This window comes from Notolepis coatsorum (assembly GCF_963971535.1).
Source record: "Notolepis coatsorum genome assembly, chromosome: 5".
Lineage (NCBI taxonomy): Eukaryota > Metazoa > Chordata > Actinopteri > Aulopiformes > Paralepididae > Notolepis > Notolepis coatsorum.
The window spans coordinates 55,586,162-55,600,306 of NC_140169.1; the positions used below are offsets into that span (position 1 = coordinate 55,586,162).

The window sequence follows — 14,145 nt, forward strand, 5'->3', positions numbered from 1 at the left end:
CGTGTGCGTTCTCACACCATTGGTACGCGTCTGGTCAAATGAAGCGGGTTATGAATGGAGTGTCATCAACACAGGAGGACTTTCACAACGCACTTTCTCACGACAACGCACGGTGACTGGAACATCGACTGTGTGAAATGTACCCCGGCGTAGTGGTTAGTGAACGAGGAGCGAGTATTTAGTCCATCTCTTGAGTTTGAGTTGCGGATCCGGTGATCTCGTCCCCATGGCTTCAGGGGCAGCAGACGGGGGGGCTTCAGGGGCAGCAGACGGGGGGGCTTCAGGGGCAGCAGACGGGGGGGCTTCAGGGGCAGCAGACTGGGGGGCTTCAGGGGCAGCAGACTGGGGGGCTTCAGGGGCAGCAGACGGGGGGGCTTCAGGGGCAGCAGACGGGGGGGCTTCAGGGGCAGCAGACGGGGGGGCTTCAGGGGCAGCAGACGGGGGGGCTTCAGGGGCAGCAGACTGGGGGGCTTCAGGGGCAGCAGACGGGGGGGCTTCAGGGGCAGCAGACTGGGGGGCTTCAGGGGCAGCAGACGGGGGGGCTTCAGGGGCAGCAGACGGGGGGGCTTCAGGGGCAGCAGACTGGGGGGCTTCAGGGGCAGCAGACTGGGGAGCTTCAGGGGCAGCAGACGGGGGGGCTTCAGGGGCAGCAGACTGGGGGGCTTCAGGGGCAGCAGACGGGGGGGCTTCAGGGGCAGCAGACGGGGGGGCTTCAGGGGCAGCAGACTGGGGGGCTTCAGGGGCAGCAGACTGGGGGGCTTCAGGGGCAGCAGACGGGGGGGCTTCAGGGGCAGCAGACGGGGGGGCTTCAGGGGCAGCAGACGGGGGGACTTCAGGGGCAGCAGACGGGGGGGCTTCAGGGGCAGCAGACGGGGGGGCTTCAGGGGCAGCAGACTGGGGGGCTTCAGGGGCAGCAGACTGGGGAGTCCTGTTGGACATCGACGACGTGCACCTGCTGCTGCAAGGTCAGTGTGTTTTACAGCAGAGTCAGATGCAACACTTAACTTTTTGACAAATCAGATCAAAATGTATCGTCATCATACAGCACAAGTACAGTACAACGAAAACAGGTTCGGCGTCCAAACAGAGTGCAAATGTAACAGTGAAGTGCAACAGTATAATATACAATGTACAGGTGATTAACCCTTTCACTGCCACACGACAGAAGGTTAACCCTTTACTATCACACAACCGACGGTTGTTGTGTGGCAGTGAAAGGGTTAACCTGCTGTGTATTGTCGCAGTGAAAGGGTTAAACTGGGTATGAGATATATAAATTAGTACTACTGAGTAACAGTGCTAATCAGATGTATGCACAGAGTTGTAGTATTAATAATATGTACAGTGATACCAGGTGTAAAGACATTTAATACAAAGTCATACTGGCCAGCAGCAGCAGCTAACTAGTAAGAGTAGGTAAAGGGATATAATATAGATATAGTATCTACAGATAATATGTAAAAAGGATTATTATATGCGGGTATGTACAGACAGATGTGGATAGATATACTGTATATCTACGGTAAGAATAAATATATATATGGATGCCGAACTTATTTCCGTTGTACTGTACTTGTGCTGTACATAATGACGATACATTTGAATCTAATCTAATCTAATTAGAATGTTGGCAGGGCCGTCCGTCCTGTGGTTTAGGTGCACCGTGCAGCAGGGCACCAGGCTTGCGTGAAGCTGTCAGTAAGTGAAAGGTAAATGCTTGACTTGAGCCGGTCGTCACATAGCTTCCTGGCGGACGGGACACATGAGCCAGTGGCTTATATACCCTTCAGCTGAAATGTAACCCCTAAATGAAGCGGCGTGTTTGTACTATACAGTCTGTGAGTCCCACCGGATCCACATGATCCCCTCTGAAGGAACAATGGCTCTCATTAAAACACACTCTCTCATTCAGTCATTGGCTGAGAACGTCGTTTTCTTAAAGTTATATTTCTAGCCACCAGCCAGTAGGTGAGTGGTGGTGGGCAGTATTAGTGGGTGAGCATTCATGAAATCCTTTAACCTTCTGTATTGTGGCAGTGAAAGGGTTTTAAAGGTCCCCTATTTTTCACTATTTGGGCAATTTTACACAATTCCTGTGAGTCTATGGAACACATCTGTAGGTAAGTTTGGCTGGGCTCCGCCCATACTCGCAATGTGCTTTGATTTGATTTGTCACCCCCCCCCCCCCCCCCCGAGTCCCAATCCCTCCCACCCATTGTATCTAGTGAAGCTGCTGTCTTCTCTGTGTGTGACTGGGTTGGCTAGCTAGCGGCTAACGTTACCTTAACATTACGAGGATGCATTGCAAAGCTTATTAGAAGCATTGAAGTTTGGGCGGCTAAGTGCCGCCACTAATGCAGGAGATGCTGGGTTCGAGCCCAGCTCTCGGCATTGCTACCAGCTTGGCTGGTCGTTCATACTAACGCAATTGGCAGTGTTAGGGGGTGGGAAGCTTGTGGGTGGGGATCGGACGTTGTGGACAGCGACTCCTACAGGTCGGTTGGTGCGCCTGCGTAGCAGAATCAGGAAGCAAAGGGGGCGGCGTGTCCCTCCCACGCAAACCCTCGCCGCTGAGAGATCGCGCTGTGCAGGTGAAAAGATGCGACGGCTGCCTCCTCGTGTACCGGAGGGGACACGTGATGCAAGGCTTCGTCCACATTGCAGCCGGCCTGTGGGAGGCATGGCCTAACAGCGTTCGAGACAGGGGAGGGTAGAATTGGACGATACGAAATTGGGATGGGAGAAATAAATATAGAAGAAAATGGGAGAAAAAGTAGATACAAAAAAAAGAAGCATTGAAGTTTTCACTGCACATAGAAACAGTGCAGGGGGGGGGGGGGGGCGCTGGGATTTATAAGCACTCTGGAGCTATGCTGTCAAACACTTTTGAGGAAGTGCTGAGAGTGGAACAGCTGAAGGTCTCTGCTGTCGAAACCGCTTCCGCATTATTTCCACTCGCTGCTCATAATTTCAACATATCACAGTTGATTGTGGGCGGGCGGTGGCAGATCAGAGTTCTAACACGTCACAGATCGGAGTAAATTCAGATTGAATGGCTTGGTTCAGTGGGGGAGGTTCTTGTCTCAGCTGTACTGAAGAATGAATGAATGAATGAATGAATGAATGAATGAATGAATGAATGAATGAATGAATGAATGAATGAATGAATGAATGAATAAATGAATGAATGAATGAATGAATGAATGAAAACTTTATTTAACAGATTGCAGAATGGGTACAATACAGTACGGCTCAATACACACAATTGTTAAGGGGATGCAGACCTGAGAAAGACGTTTGTCTTGTTTCCATCAGGGTCCCCCATTTTCATTTCATATAGACATTTATGACATACACATACATGACATTTATGGTATAGGGACATATAGGTATTTAGTACTGATACATTTGTGACATAAGCGGTATTCAAATATACAGTACTGTTACCCCTAGATCCTGACAGAGTATATACATATGATGGGGAGGGGACTGTACATTAGGAGGGGGTGGGTGGGTGGGAGAGAAATATACATACGGCGGGGAGGGAATATATACATGCGGTGGGGAGGAGACTGTCTATTAGGAGGTGGTGGGGTTTTGGGCATTTACGGTGGCCAGTTTCGAATTGCAGCCTCCCGTAGGTGCTCTTTAAGAGCGGTTTTGAATGTGGGCAGGGATTCACATTCCTTTACAGCTTTGGGTAGGGCGTTCCACATTGTTGTGGCATAATTGCGAAACGTGTTTAGTCCCTTGTTTGAGCCGAATCTGGGTTGAACATGATTTGTTGAGCTTCCTCTGGTGTAGTGGTTGTGGTATTCACTGACCTTTGGGAAGTATTTTGACATGTACATGGGCACCCCGGTCGTATAGTGTATCTTGTAGACCAGGCCCATTGCAAGTTGCTGTACTCTGTCGTCTACTCTAAGCCATCCTAGGTTGTCAAAGTGGGCAGGGGTGAGGTGGGTTCTGGGGTTGGGTAGAAACGGGACTGGGTAGAGATTTCACATCTAGTCAGTGTTGGTACAACCCCACATTGCTAGAAAACAATGCAAACCACGGGAAAAGGCCATTTATAAGATAGGGGACCTTTAAGTTTGAGTCCCAAATCTCGTTGTATGCCAATATAATGACAATAAAGTATAATCTAATCTAATCTAAATTACGATTTTGTCTTCCCACAATCATGAAAACAAGATAATCCAGATACAACCATTATGGTGCTGCATGCTGTGTTTTGTAGACGGAGGAGGAGCCACAGACTGTGGTTGTACTGGGCAGCTCCTAGTGGTCAACAGTGTCAGACTGTGGTTGTACTGGGCAGCTCCTAGTGGTCAACAGTGTCAGACTGTGGTTGTACTGGGCAGCTCCTAGTGGTCAACAGTGTCAGACTGTGGTTGTACTGGGCAGCTCCTAGTGGTCAACAGTGTCAGACTGTGGTTGTACTGGGCAGCTCCTAGTGGTCAACAGTGTCAGACTGTGGTTGTACTGGGCAGCTCCTAGTGGTCAACAGCGTCAGACTGTGGTTGTACTGGGCAGCTCCTAGTGGTCAACAGTGTCAGACTGTGGTTGTACCGGGCAGCTCCTAGTGGTCAACAGCGTCAGACTGTGGTTGTACTGGGCAGCTCCTAGTGGTCAACAGTGTCAGACTGTGGTTGTACTGGGCAGCTCCTAGTGGTCAACAGTGTCAGACTGTGGTTGTACTGGGCAGCTCCTAGTGGTCAACAGTGTCAGACTGTGGTTGTACTGGGCAGCTCCTAGTGGTCAACAGTGTCAGACTGTGGTTGTACTGGGCAGCTCCTATTGGTCAACATTGTCAGACTGTGGTTGTACTGGGCAGCTCCTAGTGGTCAACAGTGTCAGACTGTGGTTGTACTGGGCAGCTCCTAGTGGTCAACAGTGTCAGACTGTGGTTGTACTGGGCAGCTCCTAGTGGTCAACAGTGTCAGACTGTGGTTGTACTGGGCAGCTCCTAGTGGTCAACAGTGTCACACTGTGGTTGTACTGGGCAGCTCCTAGTGGTCAACAGTGTCAGACTGTGGTTGTACCGGGCAGCTCCTAGTGGTCAACAGTGTCAGACTGTGGTTGTACTGGGAAGCTCCTAGTGGTCAACAGCGTCAGACTGTGGTTGTACTGGGCAGCTCCTAGTGGTCAACAGTGTCAGACTGTGGTTGTACCGGGCAGCTCCTAGTGGTCAACAGTGTCAGACTGTGGTTGTACTGGGCAGCTCCTAGTGGTCAACAGCGTCAGACTGTGGTTGTACTGGGCAGCTCCTAGTGGTCAACAGTGTCAGACTGTGGTTGTACCGGGCAGCTCCTAGTGGTCAACAGCGTCAGACTGTGGTTGTACTGGGCAGCTCCTAGTGGTCAACAGTGTCAGACTGTGGTTGTACTGGGCAGCTCCTAGTGGTCAACAGTGTCAGACTGTGGTTGTACTGGGCAGCTCCTAGTGGTCAACAGCGTCAGACTGTGGTTGTACTGGGCAGCTCCTAGTGGTCAACAGCGTCAGACTGTGGTTGTACTGGGCAGCTCCTAGTGGTCAACAGCGTCAGACTGTGGTTGTACTGGGCAGCTCCTAGTGGTCAACAGTGTCAGACTGTGGTTGTACTGGGCAGCTCCTAGTGGTCAACAGCGTCAGACTGTGGTTGTACTGGGCAGCTCCTAGTGGTCAACAGTGTCAGACTGTGGTTGTACTGGGCAGCTCCTAGTGGTCAACAGCGTCAGACTGTGGTTGTACTGGGCAGCTCCTAGTGGTCAACAGCGTCAGACTGTGGTTGTACTGGGCAGCTCCTAGTGGTCAACAGTGTCAGACTGTGGTTGTACTGGGCAGCTCCTAGTGGTCAACAGTGTCAGACTGTGGTTGTACTGGGCAGCTCCTAGTGGTCAACAGTGTCAGACTGTGGTTGTACTGGGCAGCTCCTAGTGGTCAACAGTGTCAGACTGTGGTTGTACTGGGCAGCTCCTAGTGGTCAACAGTGTCAGACTGTGGTTGTACTGGGCAGCTCCTAGTGGTCAACAGTGTCAGACTGTGGTTGTACCGGGCAGCTCCTAGTGGTCAACAGTGTCAGACTGTGGTTGTACCGGGCAGCTCCTAGTGGTCAACAGTGTCAGACTGTGGTTGTACTGGGCAGCTCCTAGTGGTCAACAGTGTCAGACTGTGGTTGTACTGGGCAGCGCCTAGTGGTCAACAGCGTCAGACTGTGGTTGTACTGGGCAGCTCGTAGTGGTCAACAGTGTCAGACTGTGGTTGTACCGGGCAGCTCCTAGTGGTCAACAGTGTCAGACTGTGGTTGTACTGGGCAGCTCCTAGTGGTCAACAGTGTCACACTGTGGTTGTACTGGGCAGCTCCTAGTGGTCAACAGTGTCAGACTGGTTGTACCGGGCAGCTCCTAGTGGTCAACAGTGTCAGACTGGTTGTACTGGGCAGCTCCTAGTGGTCAACAGTGTCAGACTGTGGTTGTACTGGGCAGCTCCTAGTGGTCAACAGTGTCAGACTGTGGTTGTACTGGGCAGCTCCTAGTGGTCAACAGCATCAGACTGTGGTTGTACTGGGCAGCTCCTAGTGGTCAACAGTGTCAGACTGTGGTTGTACTGGGCAGCTCCTAGTGGTCAACAGCGTCAGACTGTGGTTGTACTGGGCAGCTCCTAGTGGTCAACAGTGTCAGACTGTGGTTGTACTGGGCAGCTCCTAGTGGTCAACAGTGTCAAACTGTGGTTGTACTGGGCAGCTCCTAGTGGTCAACAGCGTCAGACTGTGGTCGTACTGGGCAGCTCCTAGTGGTCAACAGTGTCAGACTGTGGTTGTACCGGGCAGCTCCTAGTGGTCAACAGTGTCAGACTGTGGTTGTACCGGGCAGCTCCTAGTGGTCGACAGTGTCAGACTGTGGTTGTACTGGGCAGCTCCTAGTGGTCAACAGCGTCAGACTGTGGTTGTACTGGGCAGCTCCTAGTGGTCAACAGTGTCAGACTGTGGTTGTACTGGGCAGCTCCTAGTGGTCAACAGCGTCAGACTGTGGTTGTACTGGGCAGCTCCTAGTGGTCAACAGCGTCAGCCTGTGGTTGTACTGGGCAGCTCCTAGTGGTCAACAGTGTCAGACTGTGGTTGTACTGGGCAGCTCCTAGTGGTCAACAGCGTCAGACTGTGGTTGTACTGGGCAGCTCCTAGTGGTCAACAGTGTCAGACTGTGGTTGTACTGGGCAGCTCCTAGTGGTCAACAGTGTCAGACTGTGGTTGTACTGGGCAGCTCCTAGTGGTCAACAGTGTCAGACTGTGGTTGTACTGGGCAGCTCCTAGTGGTCAACAGTGTCAGACTGTGGTTGTACTGGGCAGCTCCTAGTGGTCAACAGTGTCAGACTGTGGTTGTACTGGGCAGCTCCTAGTGGTCAACAGTGTCAGACTGTGGTTGTACTGGGCAGCTCCTAGTGGTCAACAGTGTCAGACTGTGGTTGTACCGGGCAGCTCCTAGTGGTCAACAGTGTCAGACTGTGGTTGTACCGGGCAGCTCCTAGTGGTCAACAGTGTCAGACTGTGGTTGTACTGGGCAGCTCCTAGTGGTCAACAGTGTCAGACTGTGGTTGTACTGGGCAGCGCCTAGTGGTCAACAGCGTCAGACTGTGGTTGTACTGGGCAGCTCGTAGTGGTCAACAGTGTCAGACTGTGGTTGTACCGGGCAGCTCCTAGTGGTCAACAGTGTCAGACTGTGGTTGTACTGGGCAGCTCCTAGTGGTCAACAGTGGTTGTACTGGGCAGCTCCTAGTGGTCAACAGTGTCAGACTGGTTGTACCGGGCAGCTCCTAGTGGTCAACAGTGTCAGACTGTGGTTGTACTGGGCAGCTCCTAGTGGTCAACAGTGTCAGACTGTGGTTGTACTGGGCAGCTCCTAGTGGTCAACAGTGTCAGACTGTGGTTGTACTGGGCAGCTCCTAGTGGTCAACAGCATCAGACTGTGGTTGTACTGGGCAGCTCCTAGTGGTCAACAGTGTCAGACTGTGGTTGTACTGGGCAGCTCCTAGTGGTCAACAGCGTCAGACTGTGGTTGTACTGGGCAGCTCCTAGTGGTCAACAGTGTCAGACTGTGGTTGTACTGGGCAGCTCCTAGTGGTCAACAGTGTCAAACTGTGGTTGTACTGGGCAGCTCCTAGTGGTCAACAGCGTCAGACTGTGGTCGTACTGGGCAGCTCCTAGTGGTCAACAGTGTCAGACTGTGGTTGTACCGGGCAGCTCCTAGTGGTCAACAGTGTCAGACTGTGGTTGTACTGGGCAGCTCCTAGTGGTCAACAGTGTCAGACTGTGGTTGTACTGGGCAGCTCTCAGGTATAAATTTGTGTTTTATGTTTGGAATACCATTGCTGTGGTATAAAACTTAACTTTATCACAACAATTTGAATCAAGCAATGTGTTTGTTTGTTTTTTAACAGTGGAACAGGAACAGATTCAGAAGAGAACCTTCACCAACTGGATCAATGCTCAGCTCTCTAAGGTACGTCTGAAAACTCTTTTTGTGCATGACATTGATTTTTTTAAACGAGTCTCAGTCACTTACTGAGTGAGTGAGTGAGTGAGTGAGTGAGTGAGTGAGTGAGTGAGTGACTGACTGACTGACTGACTGACTGACTGACTGACTGACTGACTGACTGACTGACTGACTGACTGACTGACTGACTGACTGACTGACTGACTGACTGACTGACTGACTGACTGACTGACTGACTGACTGACTGACTGGCTGACTGACTGACTACCCATTGTTGAAACATGTATGTCCGAGTGTTGTAGCTACTGACCAGACCAGAGCATCAGAGTGGCTGTAGCTACTGACCAAACCAGAGCATCTGAGTGGCTGTAGCTACTGACCAGACCAGAGCATCTGAGAGTTGTAGCTACTGACCAGACCAGAGCATCTGAGTGTTGTAGCTACTGACCAGACCAGACTATCTGAGTGTTGTAGCTACTGACCAGACCAGAGCATCAGAGTGTTGTAGCTACTGACCAGACCAGAGCATCTGAGTGTTGTAGCTACTGACCAGACCAGAGCATCAGAGTGTTGTAGCTACTGACCAAACCAGAGCATCAGAGTGTTGTAGCTACTGACCAGACCAGAGCATCTGAGTGTTGTAGCTACTGACCAAACCAGAGCATCAGAGTGTTGTAGCTACTGACCAGACCAGAGCATCTGAGTGTCGTAGCTACTGACCAGACCAGAGCATCCAAGTGTTGTAGCTACTGACCAGACCAGAGCATCTGAGTGTCGTAGCTACTGACCAGACCAGAGCATCTGAGTGTTGTAGCTACTGACCAAACCAGAGCATCTGAGTGTTGTAGCTACTGACCAGACCAGAGCATCCAAGTGTTGTAGCTACTGACCAGACCAGAGCCTCTGAGTGTTGTAGCTACTGACCAGACCAGAGCATCTGAGTGTTGTAGCTACTGACCAGACCAGAGCATCTGAGTGTTGTAGCTACTGACCAGAGCAGAGCATCTGAGTGTTGTAGCTACTGACCAGACCAGAGCATCCAAGTGTTGTAGCTACTGACCAGAGCATCTGAGTGTTGTAGCTACTGACCAGACCAGAGCATCTGAGTGTCATAGCTACTGACCAGACCAGAGCATCTGAGTGTTGTAGCTACTGACCAGACCAGAGCATCCGAGTGGCTGTAGCTACTGACCAGACCAGACTATCCGAGTGTTGTAGCTACTGACCAGACCAGAGCCTCTGAGTGTTGTAGCTACTGACCAAACCAGAGCATCTGAGTGTTTTAGCTACTGACCAGACCAGACTATCCGAGTGTTGTAGCTACTGACCAGACCAGAGCATCTGAGTGTTTTAGCTACTGACCAAACCAGAGCATCTGAGTGTTTTAGCTACTGACCAAACCAGAGCATCAGAGTGTTGTAGCTACTGACCAGACCAGAGCATCTGAGTGTTGTAGCTACTGACCAAACCAGAGCATCTGATTGTTGTAGCTACTGACCAGACCAGAGCATCTGAGTGTTGTAGCTACTGACCAGACCAGAGCATCTGAGTGTTGTAGCTACTGACCAGACCAGAGCCTCTGAGTGTTATAGACTGTTGAAACAACAGTTCCATTTGAAACAGAGCTATTTTGCCGACCACACTATGTTGTCTGTCAGTGCGATGAGTTGATGTCCTTTAGGGGGAAAAAACATGAAATCCTAAATGAAAAACCATACTAGTGCAATATGTTAAAAGGTTAGTCCAGGCCAGGTTGGGACCTCTCCTGGACACGACACACAGACACAGTGGTCAAGAGGAGGCTGAGGAAGTTTGGCATGAAGGCCAGCATCCTTACAAACCTCTACAGGTCCACGGAGAGCCTGCTGGCGGCTTGCATCACAGCCTGGTAAAGCATTTGAGACATGACTGAGACTAAACTAAAATAGCTGACGAAATTAACACTGCACTGATGGATACATGTGTTCATTAGATGGGTGAAATCCTCTTTCAGTTTCAAGTTCAAGTTTCAAGTTTCTTTATTAGTTGTCATACAGAAATACAGAATACTTTTGCATGAAATGCTTCTTTCTGTTTTGCTCCTGAGAGTGTGCTAGATAAAATAAAAAGATAGTATAAAATAAGTATAATATATGTATAAAATATAAAGTCAAGTACGTAAACAAGTGTAAACAAAACAATAATGTTCAATATACATATATACAGTATATGTACAGTATATACAATGCAGAGTAGAGAAAGTAATTGAGTTACAGCAATATACAGTACAGTGTAGAAATGGTGAGGTATAGCTTAGCTTGTGGTGCCACCTTGTGGTGGTGAGGTGCAATGAGGTGCAATGATTCAAGATTCAAGATTCAAGAGTTTTAATTGTCACGGCATACAGGTATACAATGAAATGCGGCTGGTCTTGCCCGCGACGATGTGCAATACAGTGGTACAACATATAATAGAATCCAATAAAATACAGTGGTACAACATATTAATAGAATCCAATAAAACAGTGCAATAAACAGGTACATGGTGTGCCATCTCGGTATCTGTACATTAGTATTTACAGAGCATATAGGACATGCTAGTTAGCTTTAGTAGTGCAATACACTGTTCCTGATGTTATACTACTTTAAGTGGCCTTTCCTCTGGCCATAAGTGTGCGTGTGTGCGGCATGAGTGTTAAAGTGGCTGCTAGTGTGTGAGCGTGCTCAGCGTGCGTGTCGTGTATGTACTTGTGTGTGGATAGTTCAGTTTCTGTGTCTCTCAATGTTCATTGTTCAAGGCTCTGATGGCCTGGGGGAAGAAGCTTAGCCTAAGCCTCTCCGTCTTAGTCTCTAGAATTCGCAGGCGTCTGCCTGACCTCAGCAGCTGGAACAGGCTGTTATTGGGGTGGTGGGGGTCTTTCATTATCCTGCAGGCTCTGGATTTGCACCTCTTGTTGTATAGAGCCTGCAGTCGACTACGGCTCCTTTCGATCGATTAGGCGACTATTCGACTAGTCGAGGTCAGCCCTAGTTAACGGCAGATGATACAGGACCACAGCCACCCAGCACGCTGACTGTTGCCTCTGTTACCTTCTATCAGATACAGGACCACAGCCACCCAGCACGCAGACTGTTCTCTCTGTTACCTTCTATCAGATACAGGACCACAGCCACCCAGCACACAGACTGTTGTCTCTGTTACCTTCTATCAGATACAGGACCACAGCCACCCAGCACACAGACTGTTGTCTCTGTTACCTTCTATCAGATACAGGACCACAGCCACCCAGCACGCAGACTGTTCTCTCTGTTACCTTCTATCAGACGATACAGGAACAGGCTGCAGCACCACCACCAGACTCAAGGACAGTTTTTACCACCAGGCCATCAGGCTTGTTTACTCATAAACCTAAATATATACTACTTTGCATATCTGCCTACCAGCTGTCAGCACTGTTTACGTAAACATTTGAGTGTGTATGTGTGTGTGTATCTGTTGGATGGGGGTGTCCTAGTCCAGAGTCTGTGGGGGCAGAGTAAGAATAGAATAGAATAGAAATACTTTTATTATCCCGTGGGAAATTTTACACTGCAAATTGCTCAACATTTAAATATTTAGACAGAACAAGTCACGAATTAGAATAATAAAACGAATCAAATCAAGTTGCCTGGGATAAGAGTAGAGTAAAATAGAATAAAAATGGAATAAAATATACAGTAAATAAATACAGTAAAAATATACTGAGGTCTACAGTAGGTGTAGTATTGCACAGTGCTGTTTCGAACTAAGTCCAGGAAGATGGTAACTGCCACTCTGTGCTCAGTGATGCAGTGAGGCACAGTGATGCATTGTATGGCATTGATGGCTGTTGGAATGAAGGACTTCCTGTGCCATTCAGTGCTGCATTTGGGTAGTGTGAGCCTAGCACTGAACATGCTCCTCCTGTCAGCCAAGTCTGTGTATAGTGGGTGGGAGGGGTTTCCCCTGATGGCCTGGAGCTTAGCAAGGCTCCTCCTCTCCTCCACCCTCGCTAGGGAGTCCAGCTCCACCCCAACCATGCTACTGGCCTTCCTGACCAGCTTATCCAGCCTGGTTGTGTCCCCTGCTCTCAGTCCGCTGCCCCAGCTTCTCTCCAGTTTCTCAGCATATGTCCTCTTAGCAAGTTTAACAGCCTTGCGCAGAGTGTAGACTGAAGCCTTGTATTCTTCCATATTTCCTGACTCTCTGCCCAGGTTATAAGCCGTGGTGCGTGAGTTTAGGGCTGTTCTTATAGTGCTGTCCACCCAAGGTTTCTGGTTTGGGAAAACCCGCGCCGTCTTTGTGAGGACAATGCCGTCTGCCACTGTAGTTATGTAGCTTACAACGGTATCAGCATACTCGCTGACGTCACTGGCGCTTCCTTCAAACATGTCCCAGTCTGTATCCTTGAACGCGTCACGGAGCTCGGCCTCTGATTCGTCAGACCACTTTTTTGTCTCACGTGACACGACGGCTTCGCGTGATCTCTGTTTGGTATGAGGTATGAGATTGATGTGCAAATCTCCTTACCAATAAATATAAAGTCTGTTAGTGTCTAAAGTTGGTAAAGTGGGTGCTACAGTGTGTTGTTTATTTAAAGTGAGTGTGTGCGTGTGGCCTCTGTGCCCGTTCTCTATATTATACTTTTTTTTTTAAATGTGCATTTGACTAAGAGGTTGGCAGTCGACTACGGCTCCTTTCGATCGATTAGGCGACTATTCGACTAGTCGAGGTCAGCCCTAGTTAACGGCAGATGATACAGGACCACAGCCACCCAGCACGCTGACTGTTGCCTCTGTTACCTTCTATCAGATACAGGACCACAGCCACCCAGCACGCAGACTGTTCTCTCTGTTACCTTCTATCAGATACAGGACCACAGCCACCCAGCACACAGACTGTTGTCTCTGTTACCTTCTATCAGATACAGGACCACAGCCACCCAGCACACAGACTGTTGTCTCTGTTACCTTCTATCAGATACAGGACCACAGCCACCCAGCACGCAGACTGTTCTCTCTGTTACCTTCTATCAGACGATACAGGAACAGGCTGCAGCACCACCACCAGACTCAAGGACAGTTTTTACCACCAGGCCATCAGGCTTGTTTACTCATAAACCTAAATATATACTACTTTGCATATCTGCCTACCAGCTGTCAGCACTGTTTACGTAAACATTTGAGTGTGTATGTGTGTGTGTATCTGTTGGATGGGGGTGTCCTAGTCCAGAGTCTGTGGGGGCAGAGTAAGAATAGAATAGAATAGAAATACTTTTATTATCCCGTGGGAAATTTTACACTGCAAATTGCTCAACATTTAAATATTTAGACAGAACAAGTCACGAATTAGAATAATAAAACGAATCAAATCAAGTTGCCTGGGATAAGAGTAGAGTAAAATAGAATAAAAATGGAATAAAATATACAGTAAATAAATACAGTAAAAATATACTGAGGTCTACAGTAGGTGTAGTATTGCACAGTGCTGTTTCGAACTAAGTCCAGGAAGATGGTAACTGCCACTCTGTGCTCAGTGATGCAGTGAGGCACAGTGATGCATTGTATGGCATTGATGGCTGTTGGAATGAAGGACTTCCTGTGCCATTCAGTGCTGCATTTGGGTAGTGTGAGCCTAGCACTGAACATGCTCCTCCTGTCAGCCAAGTCTGTGTATA

At 49.3% G+C, this 14,145-nt stretch overlaps 1 protein-coding gene across 1 annotated transcript in view; it reads left to right on the plus strand.

The window, feature by feature from the left end:
- Positions 1-226: 226 nt before the first annotated feature.
- The window catches only part of syne2a (spectrin repeat containing, nuclear envelope 2a), a gene marked incomplete at its 5' end in the record, with an annotated part of 351,160 nt that continues 337,241 nt past the window's right edge, over positions 227-14,145 (plus strand). Inside the window, 2 exons of the mRNA XM_084314110.1 lie at positions 227-965; positions 8,416-8,477. Of these exons, the coding sequence (XP_084170236.1) occupies positions 227-965; positions 8,416-8,477 (801 nt within the window). The remainder of the gene's footprint in view (positions 966-8,415; positions 8,478-14,145) is intronic.